Source organism: Equus asinus, chromosome 5 (assembly GCF_041296235.1).
Source record: "Equus asinus isolate D_3611 breed Donkey chromosome 5, EquAss-T2T_v2, whole genome shotgun sequence".
In the NCBI taxonomy this organism is placed as follows: domain Eukaryota; kingdom Metazoa; phylum Chordata; class Mammalia; order Perissodactyla; family Equidae; genus Equus; species Equus asinus.
The window spans coordinates 38,516,220-38,532,764 of NC_091794.1; the positions used below are offsets into that span (position 1 = coordinate 38,516,220).

Below are 16,545 nucleotides of genomic sequence, written 5' to 3' on the forward strand. Positions count from 1 at the left end.
ATCTTTTTGTGTGCATCTTTGCCATCCATATATCTTCTTTGGTGAAGTGTACATTCAAATCTTTTGTTCATTGTTTTCTTATTATTTAGGTTTGTGTGTTTTTCATATATCCTAGATACATATACTTTATTAGATATATGCTTTGCAAATATTTTCTTTCAGTATGTGGCTTATCTTTTCATTCTCTTAAGAGTAACTTTTGAAGAGCAGAGGATTTTTTTTTTAAAGATTGGCACCTGAGCTAACAACTGTTGCCAATATTCTTCTTCTTTTTTTTTTTTTTGCTTTTTCTCCCCAAATCCCCCCAGTACATAGTTGTATATTTTAGTTGTGGGTCCTCCTAGATATGGCATGTGGGATGCCGTCTCAACATGGCCTGATGAGTGGTGCCATGTCCGCACCCAGGATCCAAACCAGCGAAACCCTGGGCCTCTGCAGTGGAGCGTGCAAACTTAACCACTTGGCCACGGGGCCACCCCTCCTCAGAGGATTTTAATTGTGATGAAATTCGATTTTAAAAAATTTATGGATCATACTTTTGGTGTTGTGCCTAGGAAATCTTTGTCTAAAGGACACAAAGATTTTCTCCTATGTTCTCTCCTGGAAGTTTTATAGTTTAAGTTTTACCTTTTTAGGTCTCTGATCCGTTTTGGGGTTTTCTTTTCTTTTTTGCTATATGGTGTGAAGTGTGGATCAAAGTTCATTTTTTTGCTTATTGATGTCCAGTTATTCCATTATCATTTCCCCAATTGACTATTCACATAAGTGCACCTATTTCTGGATGTTCTATTCTGTTCTCTTGATCTATTTGTCTATCTTGACATCAGTACCTTACTATCTTGACTTACTGTGGCTGATAATAAGACTTAAAATAAGATCATTTGAGTCCTCCGATTTTCTTCTTCCTTTTTAAAGTTGTTTTGGCTAGTCTATATCCTTTATATATCTTAGATGTAGCTTGTCAATTTCTACCAAAAAAGCTTGCTGAGATTTTGATTGGGATTGTGTAAAATCTATAGCTCTATTTGTTAAGAACTGATGTCTTGGGCCAGCCCCATGGCCAAGTGGCTAAGTTCATGTGCTCCGCTTTGGGGTCCCAAGGTTTTACCAGTTCGGATCCTGGGCGCGGACCTCGCATCACTCATCAAGCCATGCTGAGGTGGCGTCCCACACAGCAGAGCCAGAAGGACTTAACAACTAGAATATACAGCTATGTACTGATGGGTTTTGGGGAGAAGAAGAAAAAAAAAGAAGATTGGCAACAGATGTTAGTGCAGGTACCAATCTTTAAAAAAAAAAATAAGAACTGATGTCTTAACAACGTTGAGTTTAATCTACGACTTTAACTGACTCACCCTTCCCTGCCCTGCCCCACAGGAAAAATACACACGTTTGTTATGAGGATATGATATTTATTTAGTTAACAATTCAGAAACACATTTCTCAAGTCCTCTTCAAGTCCTAGCACTGTGCTCCCTAGGTTGTGACAGGAAGGTAAAATCTACATAAGAAGCAGAACCAGACCTAGCATGTAGTTTAGATAAAAAGAAAAACCTTACTGAACTGAAAGACAGGCCCAGAGGGTCGTTCCAGTGCCTTCTGTTGTCAGACAGGCAGATGGAGGGTCAATTTCACACAACTTTTTGGAAGCAGAACTGGGTCACCTGAGCCTGAATCACCAAGCGGACTCTGATGAAATGTCCCCGGGACTGATGACAACAGCGAGGGCTCTAGGAATTCGGAGGGGCCTCCGGGCACTGTGCAAGGGAGCAGGAGTCGGGGGCTTGGGCTGGTTCCTGAGATAGGATGAGACTCCAGGGAGCAAATGCAGACTCAGGGGCATCAGCTCCCAGGGGAGGGAGGTCTCAAAGATTCCGAGATCAGGAATATCAGGACTTTACGTCTGTCTAGCACTTTACAAAGCTCTGGCACATACGACATTACCACCTCAGTTCATTTCTTCACCACCTTTAACCTGGGGTTGCTGAGCACAATAACTCTGGGCAAGGCACAGAGGGACTCCAGAACACGGGTCTCAAAGGTGACAGGAAGTACTCTGGCAGCCACTGAGGGATGTGGAGACAGGGCCTCTGGAGACAGCTGGGCGGAAGGGACCTTGTGCCCAGAGAGAGTAACAGACTCAGAGGGCTTGGACAGGGAAGAGTAGAGCGTAACCCGAGGGATGGGACACAGCAGCACAAGACAAGGAGGGAAGCAGGCACTGTGGTTTGGGACAGCCTCCTCATTTGAGGCCTGACCCCTGTGACCAGGAGGCCTAGGGAGACTGGGGGAAAGATCAGGCCCCCGGGGAAGGGCGCTGGCAGCAGGCAGCAGGCAGCTTTGTAGGGGCAGCGCAGTGCGGGGGGTGGGATCAAGGCAAAGCCCAGGCCTGGCAGAGGGCAGAGCATGAGACCAGAAATCAAGGCTGCAGGCCCATCCCCGAGACTGAGCAACTCATGCCAGTCACGTGGGTAATAAAAGGAGGACCCAGGAACCCCTGAAAACAACTGAGCTGCCTCTAAGGGAGCACGTTCAGTGATTATTGGGAGCCTAGCTTGAGAGGTTCATGGGTGGAGTGGAAGGAAATGAGATGAGAGGGAGGTGGGCCTCAAATGCTGGGCTGAGCAGTGTGGCCTGTATGCTGGTGTAGGCGGTGGGAGCTGCTGGAGGTCGGCATCCGGTGTCATTCTCATAGCTGGGTCAACACCTGAACAAAGAATGTGATTCTTATCACTATCCCTGAAACAACTGGTCTTTCCCTCACCAAGTCGTAGAATTTGGGTTCAGGTGGAAACAATGAGCACTTAATGGGCACAGTGTTTATTCCTTAATTCAGTATTACCGGAGCTAACTGGAAACTTGGATGGACCAGAATCAAGAACTCAGGGAACGCAACAGGATGGGTGGAGAGGGGGAGAGGACGCCAGGGCCCGGCGAGCCAGGACCACAGAAATGGTTTCTGAATTACTAGCAAAATAAGACTAAGATCTACAGACTTCCATATATTTTTATAGTTTTCTCTCCATGTGTGTATAAAATCAATATGTAAAATCAGTTCAAACTGGCTTACATTTGACAGCGTTGATGCTTCTTTTAATTTCAGACAGAGAATCTACAGTTTGAAGCAAGTACTAGGTGTGTACTGATTTGGGTGTCAAATATTACAGATAGTGCATATTAATTCTACATGTTTGCCTGTATTGTCTTTTTTTTTTTTTTTTTTACCACTTAGCTTATTACAAGGGATTTCCAATTAAAGCAATATATCTATAAGCTCCCTGATCCCACTGCCGGCCTAGAGTCTTTTTCCTAAATGCTTGCTTGCTGTGTGGCCAGTTGAGGTAATACCCACCATTTTGAAATCTCCCTAATTGCCATTGCTTCTGGCTGTTTTCTTGAGCTTTCATATAAGAACCTCCGGTTCTAATCATATTTCCACCAGGCTGCCTGCCTCCTACTTTGTGGAGTGGGCAAACGTACCCGCTGATATTAACACGTTAAGCTTCCCTCACTCCACTCAGAGCTCTCTTGACTGTCATTCTTCCTCTCTTCATCCCTCCTTGTCTGGAAGGAAGATGCACTCACACTTCTTTCATGGTTAAGTTCTCACTGGTGCTCCTTACCACCTCTATTCCTGCCTACTTAGAAACTTTCTGTCCTGTAATTCCTCTCCCTGTCCAAGGCACTCAGGAGGCACCTGATAAATGCTTGTTGAATGAATCTGTAGACTGCAATCTGGTTCAGGTACAGGAGCCTACTTAGTTTTCCAAGGCTTATTTGGCCTGGTCCTCGTGGAGGCACCCCGAGCCTTAAAACAAGAGATGATAGAGGCAGGAAGGGGTGAGGTCTGTGGCAGACAGCTGAGTCCCTCTTCCTCTTCTCTGCACCCACGCTCCCATGGCGGACTCTATTACAGCATTTAACGTGCTGTACTATAATTTTATGATGTGTTTAAGTTTTCCTCCCACTAGACCAGGAATTCCTCTAGGGCATGGAGGTTGTCTTATTAGTTTTAGCTTCCCTCGGGCTTCATATTATACAAGAGTGTGGTGCTGGGAAAAGTGTTCAGTAAATGTTGAGTGAATAAACAAATAAAAGAACTCATTGAATAATTACATTAGGCTAGCAAACTACTCTGCAAGCGGAGTCAGAGGGTGATGAGGTTTAGCTCAGGACACATCTTACTCATCTCAGACCTCCAGTGCCTAGCAGGAGTTTATTTGTTGAGCTAATCTAACTCAAAAGAGTTACTGTAATAGTTGGCATTTCAGGACAGGGGAGAGGGAAGGAGGGAGCTATAGTGAGTGAAGGAAATAGCTTTTAAGGGGTTAAAAAGGGATTCCTCCTTCTCACCTCTCCCACTTTAAGACCTGCAGCCAGTTAACAGCAGATGTGTTTTCCATCTGTGATTACACAGATGTTAACTGTGTGATCCAGGAGGTGGTGTCCCTTGAACATCCCCTTATTGAATGCAGTGCACAGAGCCGGGGCGGGTCCACGACTAAAGTGAAGGAGCAGGATGAAGCAGGTCCTTGAGACTTTAGACCAGGAGGACCTGGGGTGAGCCAGCACCACTCCAACTGCTGTAGGGAGGAACGCATGCGCCATTCTTTCTGATGGTTCAGTGTTCATGTACATCTCTCTAAAGCAAAGGCAATGAAGTGGAATTTGTGCCCTGGATTGAAAATATGGAAAGAGCTACCAGTAGAAAGGAAGACCCAGTGCCCAGCACACATGGGATTAAAGGTAGGATCCAATGAGAGAGCGGAGCATGGAGGCAATGAGTGATACCAGCTGCTTAGAAGCTGAGGAAGGCATTGCCTGAGTCTCAGCCCTTCCTTAACTATGTGAGTGAGAAGAAAGGTATAAAATCTATTTCCTACTATTCATTTGTGTAGATCTAATTAGGCCAGAATTAAAATGAAAAGCAAATGTTTCGCCTTGTGAAGTGACTCCCTTTTTGGGAAAGCTGTCCTCTTAAGAAAATGGTTCAGAGCATTGCCAGAATGTCTCTGCTTGGGAAATAGATGATGGCACTTATTTCTTGCTCTATCCAGGATTTATAGATTTCACCTCCTTTCCAAGGTTTCCTTGGGAAGGCTTAGGAACCCTTGATCCAGGTATTTCCTCCCAAGACTTCAGCTCTAACTTCTCTGTGTGTCAGTTTTCTGGTAGGCAGAATTGGGTATGAGATCAAAAAGAAAAACTAGTGTGGAAGCATTTTTCTATTTTCTATTTTAATTATATCATAGATTATGTGTTTATGGGGTTTTGAATGTGCTGTTTTTATCATCTTTTTTTTCCCCTTGCCTATTTTAATTAAAGATAATAATTTCCAAAACATCTTCTACTTTATGCTTTTTCCACTGCCCATAATCAAAATCTTGGGAATTTAATATTTGAGATTTTGGTTTCGGACTATTATGTGATTAATTTAGTGGGACATGAAGTGTTCAGGCATATAATTTATTTAGAAAAGGCCTCCAGAAGCAATTTTATTTCAAAATACTTTTACTGAGCACCTACAGAGCATAAAAAGTCATTGAGGAAACGCACACAGACCCGTCCTGTTCCAGGGCAAAGCTAACTAATGTGGATTCCTTCTTCAGACTTCTAGCCCCTTGGATGCTTATAAGCATGAAATGGCAAATTAGCAGGAAGATGGTCATGTAATTAAGAGATTGGATGTTCCGTCTTGGTCAACAAATGTTAATAGCAATGCCGTTAATAGGGCAGTGATTCTCAGTTAGGGTGTATATGTGTTATAAAATTTTGTATTTGGAAAATTAAAAATGACCTATTTTCTTCTTAGTACAGACCAGAAAAAGTGAGGCTTGAGGGAAATCTTGGCTGGTGTGAGTTTATATAGTCCCTAAATTTTCTTTGCATGATAAGGCCTGTCTGTCTGTGGGGTGGAGCAGAATCTCTTGGAGGTATGAAACTTTTGGGTTTTGTTTTCTGTGGAGACTATGTATTGGCTTTTGAAAAACCTTTTTAAGAAAAGATAAATCAGATTTTCATCTCCTAAATATTGGCTTTATCCCCTAATCCTGTCTCTGATCAAGTCACATTCACTTCCTTTTCTATTTTGAAAAGCCCCAAATGAAGGAAGAACTCTGATAGTGGACCCCTCTTTCAGGGGGATCCTACAGATGAGTAAAATGTGTGTTGAGAATTCCCTGATAGGTTATTTATTTGACAGGTGACTCTTCAGATTATCAAGAACTATTAGAAAATTGAGCCTATCAGACTTATCTAGTTGTAAAGTATGTTTTGTTCTTGAGGCATTTGACTTCTTTTTCGATGTGCCAAGAACTCCTTAAAGAGACCTTTAAAAGACCCTTTGCTTGTGGACAGAAGGGTCAACATTGGCACAATCTACAAATTTGCAGCTATGAGCCAATTGATGGAGTTATAACTCCTCCTTCACCCAGAACATAAGGATGTAGATTGTCCAGATGCCTTTCTTTTTTTCCTTCTGCCTCTATCCTGCTAATTCAAGGTCATCAGACACCAAAGTGTGAGATGAGCATGCACGCACATGCATGCACACACCTTTGATCCTCGGAAAGCGGGCTGGTTTCCAGAGACAGAAAGATAATACGGGAAGGACTGTTAGGTGAATGTGAGCTTTGGTGACGTTTTCACTAATTAGATTCACAAAAACCAGTCAGCTCTTCAAAAGACTGGTTGACACCTCAAAAAACACAGAGTTACATTGTGAAAAGTAGTAGAATACGTTGACACCACCAAATGCTGGTGAGGATATGGAGCAACAGGAGCTCTCATTCATTGCTGGTGGGAATGCAAAATGGTACAGTTTGGCAGTTTCTTACAAAGTTAAAGATAGTCTTACCCTATGGTCCAGCAATCACACTCCTTGGTATTTACCCAAATGAGTTGCAAACTCTGATACATCCATACAACGGGATATTTTTTCAGCAATAAAAAGAAATGAGCTATCAAGCCACAAAAAGACACGGAGGAAACTTAGATGCATATTGCTAAGTGAAAGAAGCCAGTCTGAAAAGGCTGCATCCTGTATGATTCCAACTATATGACATTCTGGAAAAGTCAAAACTATAGAGAGTAAAAATATCAGTAGTTAGCAGGGGTTCGGGGTTGAGGGGTGGGCAGAGGATGAATAGGTGGAAGCCAGGAGATTTTTAGGCCAGTGAAACTATTCTGTATATTATTATAATGCTGGATACATGACATTATATGTGTGTCAAAACCTGTAGAACTGTGCAATGCAAAAAGAGAACCCTAATGTAAGCTATGGGCTTTAGTTAATAATGTATCAATATTGGTTTACAGTTGTCACAAATGTGCCACACTAATGCAAGATGTTAATAATAGGAAAAATTGTGTGGGGAGAGAATGGAGAGGGATTACATGGGAACTCTGTACTTTCCGTTCAATTTTTCTGTAAACCTAGAAACCTAAAAAAATCTTTCAATTTTTTTAAATTAAAATACCACCACACACACAGTAGTATAGCAGAGGCTATTGACACCTCGCCCAGATCCTTCTAATCAGGTATTTGCACCCACGGCCCAGCTGCTGTGAGTTTAGCTGCTAACATCTCACAGTTGTTCCCTTGTCAGAATTGCCCACAGCTGACCAGAGCTGCCCAGCCAGGAAATGCCCGAGAGGTCATAGCCTTCCTCAAGGGCAACTTACAGCAGCCAATGGTACAAAAGCCTGCCCCTCTGCCTCAAGACGGGACACTAGTGGTGCCATCCATGCTCTAGGGTTTCTCAGGGGATCAGGCTGGTGCTAGACTTCAGCTGAAGCCACGTCTTTGCTTGGTTCTTTTCTGCCCTGTCTTCTGCCCTCAGTGCCTTATAGGCTTCATCTGAAAGCCCTGTCTCCATGACTCACTTGCACAGTCTGCTCCTGGGAGAGCAGACCAAGACCGTTAGTACCAGGAGAGGTCCTAGAAAGGATGGGATTGTGGTGCTGGGTCACTTGCTGGCCTCATGGCAGTGAGGATCCCCTCACTGTGGTAGGTGGTGTTGAGAGTCCTGGTCCCCGGCCTGCTGTAGCAGTTCAGTTGCTAAGACCTTCACCTGTGGTGACCCAGGGTCAGATATTGGCAGAACGGATGCACCAGCTGGTGTAATGTCCCTTTCATTTGAGAAGTTTTGGGGGAAATATCAGCTATCAGGACCATGGAATTGGGAGTCTATTGCTAAGCACTACCAATGCATTGAGGAGAGTGAAGAAAGTGACAGGCTCAGATTAATCACCAATTTAAAGCACAATGAGAAAATCAGAGGACCTCCTTGCCGATGTTCACCCCCTTATCTCCCACAGCAGGGGGGCAGTGCTTGAGAGAAGGATGAATTCTCAGCTTAGGCAAGTCTGCTGCCTGATCACTTGGGGCTCCTGGAGCCAGTAGATGAGCAGGCAAGTTAGACCCCGATAGCGAGGATGTGGGACTCTCAAACTTGAAATGAGGATATCTAGGTGCATGCCCTTGATTCCCCTAGAATGGCAGAAGTGACCCACTCCCCCTTGTTGTGACATCGACCCTTCTCCTCCCCCTAAGATTATGCAGAAGCCTCAGATGAGACATACAAGACAATGCTTGCCCTTCTCAGGATCCGTCCCCACCTCCCTTCCTGACCCCTTCCAGAACAATAACTACCATCAATTTATAACTGATCTAACTGGGGAAGAGGCACATACACCTCTGGACATGAGCTCAAAATGTGAGGATCTTTGTGTGGTGCTTCAGCACCCACCAGAGAACATCCGTTACAGAGAAGGTACCAAACAACTAAGGTGACTGGATGACTTGACCAGCAGGTGTCAGCCAGCTTCTTCCTTGGCTCTCCAGTGCCTGCATAAATGGAGAAGCCTTGGCAGCAGAATGGGAGGCTGTGCATGGGCCCAGCAGTGTGGGCTCCCTGTCATCAAGACTGATCTAGCTACTGCCACCATTGACTGTCCAACCTTCCAGCACAGGGGTAGATGCTGAGCCCCTAGTTTGGTACTATTCCTTGGGGAGAACAGTTGATTTCATCAGACCCCTCCAGGCTGGAAAGTACAGTGACCCATCCTGAGCGGGGTTGACACATGTGTCTTTCATGACCACAGTGCCTCAGTCAGCATCACTATGTGAGGACTCACGTGGTGTCTGATCAACCGTAGAACATTGCTTTAGTGGAGGGACTCGCTCTATGCAAAAGGAACAGCTGTGGGCATATGACCACAGGACCTACCCACTGGTCCTACCCCACACTGCCCCATTCAGAGGTTGCCAGCCTCATAGAGCCATGGAACAGCCTCTTGAAGCAATTTGGATATGACACTGCAGGAATGGGGTGCTAACCTTCAGAATGCAGTATACGCTCTAAACCAACAGCCATTTTATGGCACCGTGCTCCCAGGAGGCAGAATATATGAATCTGGGAGTCAACAGAGGTCAAATGAGTTGTGACCGTATTCATTATTACACTCCTAGGCACCCAGAGGGGGAATTTGTCTTCTCCATCCCTGCAACTTTGGCCTGAGTGGGTCTAGAGGTCATGGTTCCCAAGGCGGGTATTTCCGCCAGCGGACATAGTAAGAGTCCTACTGGACGTAAATCTATGTCTGCTACGTGCTGCTGCACTTGCTTCTTAGGTTGTACCTTTAAGTCATCATCTCCCTCCCACTCGTTCTAGATCCTTCTCCCCCTCCTCTGGCACTTCTGCTGGTGGCATGCATAGTGGGTGTCCCAGACTCTCGTCAGGCTATTGTTCTTTTACTTTCCATTTACAGTTGTAACTGGGCATGGGAATATTGGAAGATGTGCCAGTGGCTCACCTGAGCGCCAGACACCCTCCTCTCTGCCTCTATCAGGTAGCAGCTCCACCTCCTCCTGTTGATAAGGATCGGTTACTTCCTCCAGTGTGGCAACTGCCTTCTTTGCCTGCTGGTCTGCTGGCACGAGGACAAGGAGTGATAGGATTCCTCATGCCGGTAGCAATAGGGCCTGGGCGGGGGAAAGTGGTAAGGTGAGAATTCGCCTGAGAACCCAAGCAGTTTCGTGATGGGACAGCCACAGAACAGATGAGTATGCTATTTCTCATGCTATTGGTTAACAGAAAGGAGTTACGCTCATAGTATTTTACTAGCTTGGATTGTGCTGAGAATTCTGAACTCTGAATTCAGTTTTGTCCCTGACTTGCAAAGCTCTGGCTATTGAAAGATACATAAAACATGAAAACCATTCTGCCACAAAGGTAACAGAAGGAGAGCCTGTCTGCTAACCTCTGAGAGCCACAGGCCTCCATGCAGGCCCAACTGTGGGGCCCTTGTCTGGTCCCTCAGCCTCTTGGGGATGGGGGTGCTGCTTTAATACCAATGAACCCTCTAATGTAGTACATAAGGGTTGTGTATTTGCTGATTTTTGCAGGATTTCCTCTCTGGCCTAGATAATTTAGTTACTTTCCTTATTTTTATTATTACTTTATTGTTATTCAAAATTATTTCATACACTGTCAGAATGAAGAAAATAAGTTCTAGCAGTCTTCTCTGGTGAGATTGTGGGTTATTTACTTTAATTAATTTATTTATTTATTTATTTATTGAGGAAGATTGGCCCTGAGCTAACATCTGTTGTCCATGTTCCTCTTTTCTTTTTCTCCCCAAAGCCCCAGCACATAGTTGTATATCTCAGTTGTAGGTCATTCTAGTTCTTCTATGTGGGATGCCACCACAGCATGGCTTGATGAGCAGTGCATAGGTCCTCACCCAGGATCCGAACCAGCAAACCCCAGCCACCAAAGCGGGGCACGTAAACTTAACCACTTGGTCACGGGCCAGCCCCTATGGGTTATTTTAGATATCTGACCAATTGGTTTTCACTATTTTAAGTTTCCTTTTCTGATTATAAAAAAAGAATACATAGGTAGATTGTCAAAAATTTAGAAAATACAGAAAAGTACACATAAAACTGCAAATTAGACATAACCAGACATAACCACTGTAAATATTTTAGGCCAGACTTTTTGTCTATAGAAATGCATGATTTTTTTTTCTTTAAATTGGAGCCATACTACACAAACAGTCTAGGGGGCTTTATATTTTAGTCTTACTGAAAAATTCCCATGAAGTCTCTGATGCAATGGGCAAGGCTTTGACTGAACCCAACTAGACACATCAACTTGTCCTCCACCTAACTACCCGTGGGCCTGTTGCCACCAGAGCATCTGTGTGCAGCTGGTTGCCGAGCTAGGAAGTGGTTTCCCAGTTGTGAAGCTTCTTTGACCTCAGCTCCTAGCAGCTCTGAAAGCATAAGACAGCAAGCTTAGACTGCCCTAGAAGCTGACAGGGACTTGGACACGTAAAATGCACTTAAAAAAAAGGGGTGTGGGTGGGAGGGGTGTTGCGAGAATACGTGGAATCTGAAAGCAAATAATTGAATGCTTAGGAGTGATTTGCTTCCTCTTGGCCAAAGACAGACCTTTGCAAAAGTAATGGACACTTCAGGTATAGACCAGACTAGACGTCTCGGTTTACACTCTGGGCCACCAAGCAAAAGATCCTAATTAAGCCCAGTACCCATGGAAACATCCTAGAGATCTCTCCTGTCATGAGCTCTGGTGAAATAACTGGGATGCATTAGGCGGAAAGTGACCCCTTGGGTTAACTCTTAGAAGGCACATAAAGAACCTGGTTAGCAGCACAGCACATTTAAGGGCTCAGCACTAAGGGCTTACAGACCCCAGCTCAAATTCAGCTCTCACCCTTTACATGAATTCGCCTCTGTGCTTAAGTTCTTTCATCATTTATTTCACAAAATGGAGGTAATACCATATAGTCTTGCTGTGAGAATTAAACGAGATGAAGCTCTTAGGCTGTGCCTAGATCGCTGTTCGCATATTATCATTAGCAACTGGTCCCCCACGTTCGCTTCTCTGCGGGAAGGGAAGGAAAGCCAGGGGCTCAGGCATTACTATACGGCGGCTCTCCACCCCAACCCCCCAGTGAAAATGATGAACTTTAGTTCCTGTGATAGAGACGGTCCTTAAAAAGTTTTGCATAATTATAAGGAACGGAGAAAAATCTAGTTTGAAAGAAAATAAAAGTAGTTTTGCCCATGTGAAATCTATGGGGTAAGAGCAGCTTCTGAACTAGTGGGATCTCCAGTGGTCCCTTTGTGCCATCTAGTGGACAGCAAGGGAAAAGCCATGATTTTGTCTTCAAAGTCCATTAATTTACCAAAAACATATACTATTCTGATGAGGATAACTTAAACTCACTAATGGGTTCACTGGTTAACAAATTTCATTCAGTTTTTTTTAAGGCAAAATAAAAACTTATAATTCTAAATACTGAGGGCTAAAACTAAATTCCCTAAACCATTTAGGATTGATGTGATGTGTGTTGTAAAGATCATCCACTGAGGGAAAAGAGAATACGCCCCAGTCCTTATCAGCACGAATTTTCACAGCCCACCTTTCCCATCCTTCTCGTCCTTCACCACTGCATATGCTGCTTCTGGCACATGGACTGGGAGTGCCCCCGAGACTCAGGCCGGGTCTTCCCAACACGGCTGGACACTGGCTGGTACCAATTCTGCTCATTTTCCAAGAATGCAATGATCACTTAAAACTTTGCTGTAATCAAATTGATTACTTCTCAAGTGCCTATGTGTTTGGTTTGGTTTTCCTGGGTGTGTGTGTGTGTGTCTGTCTGTTTGCTCTGTGTTTCCTTTTAAAGTAGCTTATTACCTTTTTAACGTGTTTTCTCCCCCAGATGTTTATGAGGATGAAGACAATGGCAGACAGATCTCCCCCAAATGTGAGTAAGAATAGTACACGTGGAGCGCCTGAGCTGTTCTGAGAACTTCTCTGTAGTATTATCGTAATTACTATTAACTGTAATCATTATAGGTGTTACTTGTTAAATTCTTAGGATGTACCAGACATTTTACTTTATAAACATTTTTGCTAATCCTTACACCAACACTGCAAAATAGATCTTATGATCCCCATTTTAAAGATAAGGAAACTGATGCTCAGAGAGGTTAAGTGGCTTACCCAAGATCACACAGCTAGTGAATGAGGAGCAAGGTCAGAATTGCACTCAGGTCTGACCCACTCCAAAGCCCCTGCTCCTACCACCAGGCAATGGGCCTCTCATTTATTCACTCATGTGCTGGTGACCCCCCAGACCCTGGGCCCGAGATTCTGGGGAACCCTCAGTGCTGCCACCTCTGTAGTACCTAAGACTTAGTACCTGAGACTCTTAGTACCACAGAGCCCATGGCCAGTGAATGTAAGAAGGAATTAAATATGGAAATAACAAAAGTACAGAAAACGGCACACCCAGGGCAGATGCAGTTTGTCTCCCTCGAAGGGTCTTATGAGCAGATTGTGGGTGACACCACCTCCCACAGCCCCACTCCTCCTCTGTCTGCCAGAATAGAACACAATAGAACAGAATAGAATAGAATGGAATAGAATAGAATAGAATAGAACAGGACAGAACAAAATAATGGAACACAATAGATGAGAACATCACACATTGTAAGGTAGTATTGTTCCATAAACTTTTGTTTTAATTTTATAATGTATTTATGTGTCCACTGTGTTAGAATGTAAAATGTGCGCCTCCCTGTGGCTGCATTGTGAAGAGTATGGAAACCGCTTGCTCTAGACTAACCTGGGGGTCTCTGGGGCCCCAGGCAGCCCCCACCCTAGCCTGTGGTACCAGGGCCCAGGAGGCCACCTATGCTGACGGTCTTGACAGTACTGGGAGCATCACTCCTCTTTCCAGCTCAGGCAAATCCTTACCTGGAGTCAGGAAACAACCCAGATGACCCTGAAATAATGCGTTCAACCTGCCAAGCATGTGACAGCCCCTCTGTGCCAGCCCTGTGTGGGGCTGAAGTCCCCTCCTGCTCCTGCAGGGCCCACAGGAGAGAGGGGAGCAGCAGCAGCACCAGGTCATCAATTTACCCAGGTGCCACCTACCCCATGGAGTGGCTGGGCCTTGCTGTCAGGTCTCTCCGTTCCAGCATTGCCTCCCAGCCCTGCCCACCCCAGGCTGGGGGTGTCCTATGGCTGATGGAGGCCTCAGGGCCAGGCCTACCCTCGGCCTCCTGCAGTGGCTCTCAGGTCCTTGGCACCCGGCATTGCCTGGGGCGCTGAGGCCGCGGACCCCGGGGACATGGCCCTTCTGTTCACGTGCTGGGTGGTCAAGGGCGTGCTTCTCCCTCCCTCCCTCACAGCCTTTTGGCAGGACTGCCACCCCTCCATCCTCACTGTCCGCCCCTGGATTAAGGGGCCCAGGTGGGATTACAGTCCGAAAGAGGCATCTCTGGGGGTGACTGTGGATGCCCCAAGTCACATCTGGAGGAGGGCGGTGGGAGGCACCTCCCTGAGCCATTTCTCCCCCGCCCTCCCCGCCTCACCCCTACCACGTCCTGGGAGCTGAATTGAACAGGCTTTGCTTCAGTCTGAGAGGACTGTGTCCCTCTGCCCAGAAACCCTCAGGCTCATGTGGGGTTTCTGGAGGCCTCAAGGAGGGGGCTGCCTGGCTGCCCCTGATATTGAACCTGAAATGAGTTCGCTCACCCATTGCGCAGCAAGCCAATCTCTGACACTGGGGGTAGTGGAAGAAAGTAGGAATTTTATTATTGCACAGTGCTGAGCAAGGAGAGGGGCAGCTAACACTGAAATCCCAAACTCCTTGAAAAGCTAAAAGGAAGGATTTTTATCTGGGGTTTTAGGTAGGGGAGGGGGAGCCATATGGCCTTGCTGGTTGGAGCTTTCCCACCAGCCTGTCTTTGGCCGTGAGACTACTTGCAGAGAGGAGGGAGCCCTTGACCTTGCTGGTCAGCAGCTTTCCCACCAGCCTGTAGAATCCAGATGCTTATGCTTGGTGGTGTCTGTCTCCATGGAGGATAGTGGATTCTGAAGCCAGGAAGCCAGGGAGTAAGCAGGGAATGAGTGTTTTGGTTTTAACCCTACATATGCTGGGTTTAATGTAGGGAAACTGATATCAGGGCAGGTATCACCCCCCCCCCCCCCCCCCCCGTCCCGTGTTGCTCAAACAGACCTGCTCTGGGGAGGTCCCGGGCCCCAGAAGCAGCCTAGGGGCCTGTGGGCAGCACCTGTGGGTTGCCACTTGCTCACCGCCTGCTTCTGAGACAACTGTGCCCAACAGCAGGCTCCTCCTGCTCCCTCTCCTCGGCCATTTCCCTGCCCAGAATGCCCTCCCTCCCCACCCCTTCCCACCTTCAGGGCCTCCCCCCACCCTCCCCTGAATTCTTCCCCAGGAGAAGCTCTCTCCACCGGCTCAGGTTCCTGCAGGATGGATCACTCCCTGACCTGCAGCTGGGGCAGCCTCGCCTGCCGCCTCCCTGCGCTGACTGGGGAGCAGGGCGCAGCAGAGACACCGTCTGACTTAGCGTGTGGGGTAAAGAGCAGGAATGCTACAGGATCCCGCAGCAGTGCTTACAGGCCAGGGAACTGGGCCTAGTGAGCATCCCCTCTCATCTCAGTTTCTCGGCTGTAAAATGGGGCTGAGGCCCTTACAGGGTTGTGTGAGACTAGACTTTGACAAACGGCTGACATCCCGGCAGGCCCAGAGCAGCCGACTGATTGGTTAATGAATCAATTCTCTGGAGAGAGGCAGCATGTGCTCCTCCCTCTGGTTTTCCCACGGGGAGAGCATGACGCACTGCAGGGGCTGCCAACGAGATGGGAGATGGGCAGTAATCAGGGCAGAGGAACTGAGGCGGGGAGAGAGGAGGGTGGGAAGGAAGAAGGAAGGAGGGAAGGCAGGACGGTGGTCAAGCACAAAAGACAATGAGCGTTTTCTTGGAGGACAAGAAGGTAGGGCCATGAACACCCTGCAGACACGTCTTCTCAGTCAGAGTTAGAGGATCTTGAGCTGCGAAAGGGAACCTGGAGATCAACCCCCCACCCCCACCCCCAGGTGAAGCAGCCCAGGTCCTGGGGGGCAGGGTTAGAGATGGGAGAATGGCTTCCTCCGACAGACACTGCCTGCTACATCCTGCCATGGGCAGCAGGGCTCCCCCCCCACCCCCTAGCCCCCACAGCGGGCCCAAATTCTTGCCTTCTTTCCCCAAGGCTGCTCCGGCAGGGAGTTTGTCTCCGTGGAAACTTTTGACGATTGCGAAGGTGCAGAAGATATGGAAAAGGAGAGCAGTGCTCTGAGTGTAATTTATTTCCTTCTTCCCTCTTTCATACTCTCCCTCGCTCCTAGTCATCAGCTTCTCCTGCCTTCTCTTCCGCTCCCGCTTCCCCCTCCCTCCTGTTCCTGATTCTCATCCGTAAGGATTTGGCCTAATCCGGGAGGCTGAGGTCACTGGCTCTGCAGAGTGGCTCAGCCCCTCCCAACCCAGCATGCCCCACATCACTCATTTCCTTAGCAAAGCACCAGTTTCTGGTCATGACTAGGGGGCTCCTGCTGGGATCCTCAGTGACCCGGTGGAGAGCTGGGGTGGGCCCTGCCCTGCCAGTGGGAATAGCCCTGTGTCCCGGGCCGGGGCACCCCCGCACTGCTAACTCTGAGGGT

General features: G+C 46.8%; 1 protein-coding gene and 1 long non-coding RNA gene across 12 annotated transcripts in view; one reads left to right on the top strand and one right to left on the bottom strand.

Annotated features, from left to right (window-relative positions):
- The window catches only part of MCF2L2 (MCF.2 cell line derived transforming sequence-like 2), a 230,185-nt gene that overhangs the window by 211,101 nt on the left and 2,539 nt on the right, over positions 1-16,545 (top strand). For 9 of the 11 annotated variants that reach the window (XM_070509354.1, XM_044771143.2, XM_070509356.1 and 6 more), the window contains 2 exons: positions 12,754-12,798; positions 16,098-16,186. In XM_070509354.1, coding sequence (XP_070365455.1) covers positions 12,754-12,798; positions 16,098-16,186 — 134 coding nt within the window. The remainder of the gene's footprint in view (positions 1-12,753; positions 12,799-16,097; positions 16,187-16,545) is intronic. The other 2 variants (XM_070509355.1, XM_070509351.1) reach the window with 1 other exon arrangement.
- LOC139045252 (uncharacterized) lies at positions 1,398-16,305 on the bottom strand. Its single transcript, XR_011503267.1, has 3 exons — positions 16,084-16,305; positions 9,817-9,985; positions 1,398-2,707 (listed from the first exon to the last, which is right to left on the bottom strand). It is a non-coding gene; the product is annotated as an uncharacterized lncRNA (long non-coding RNA).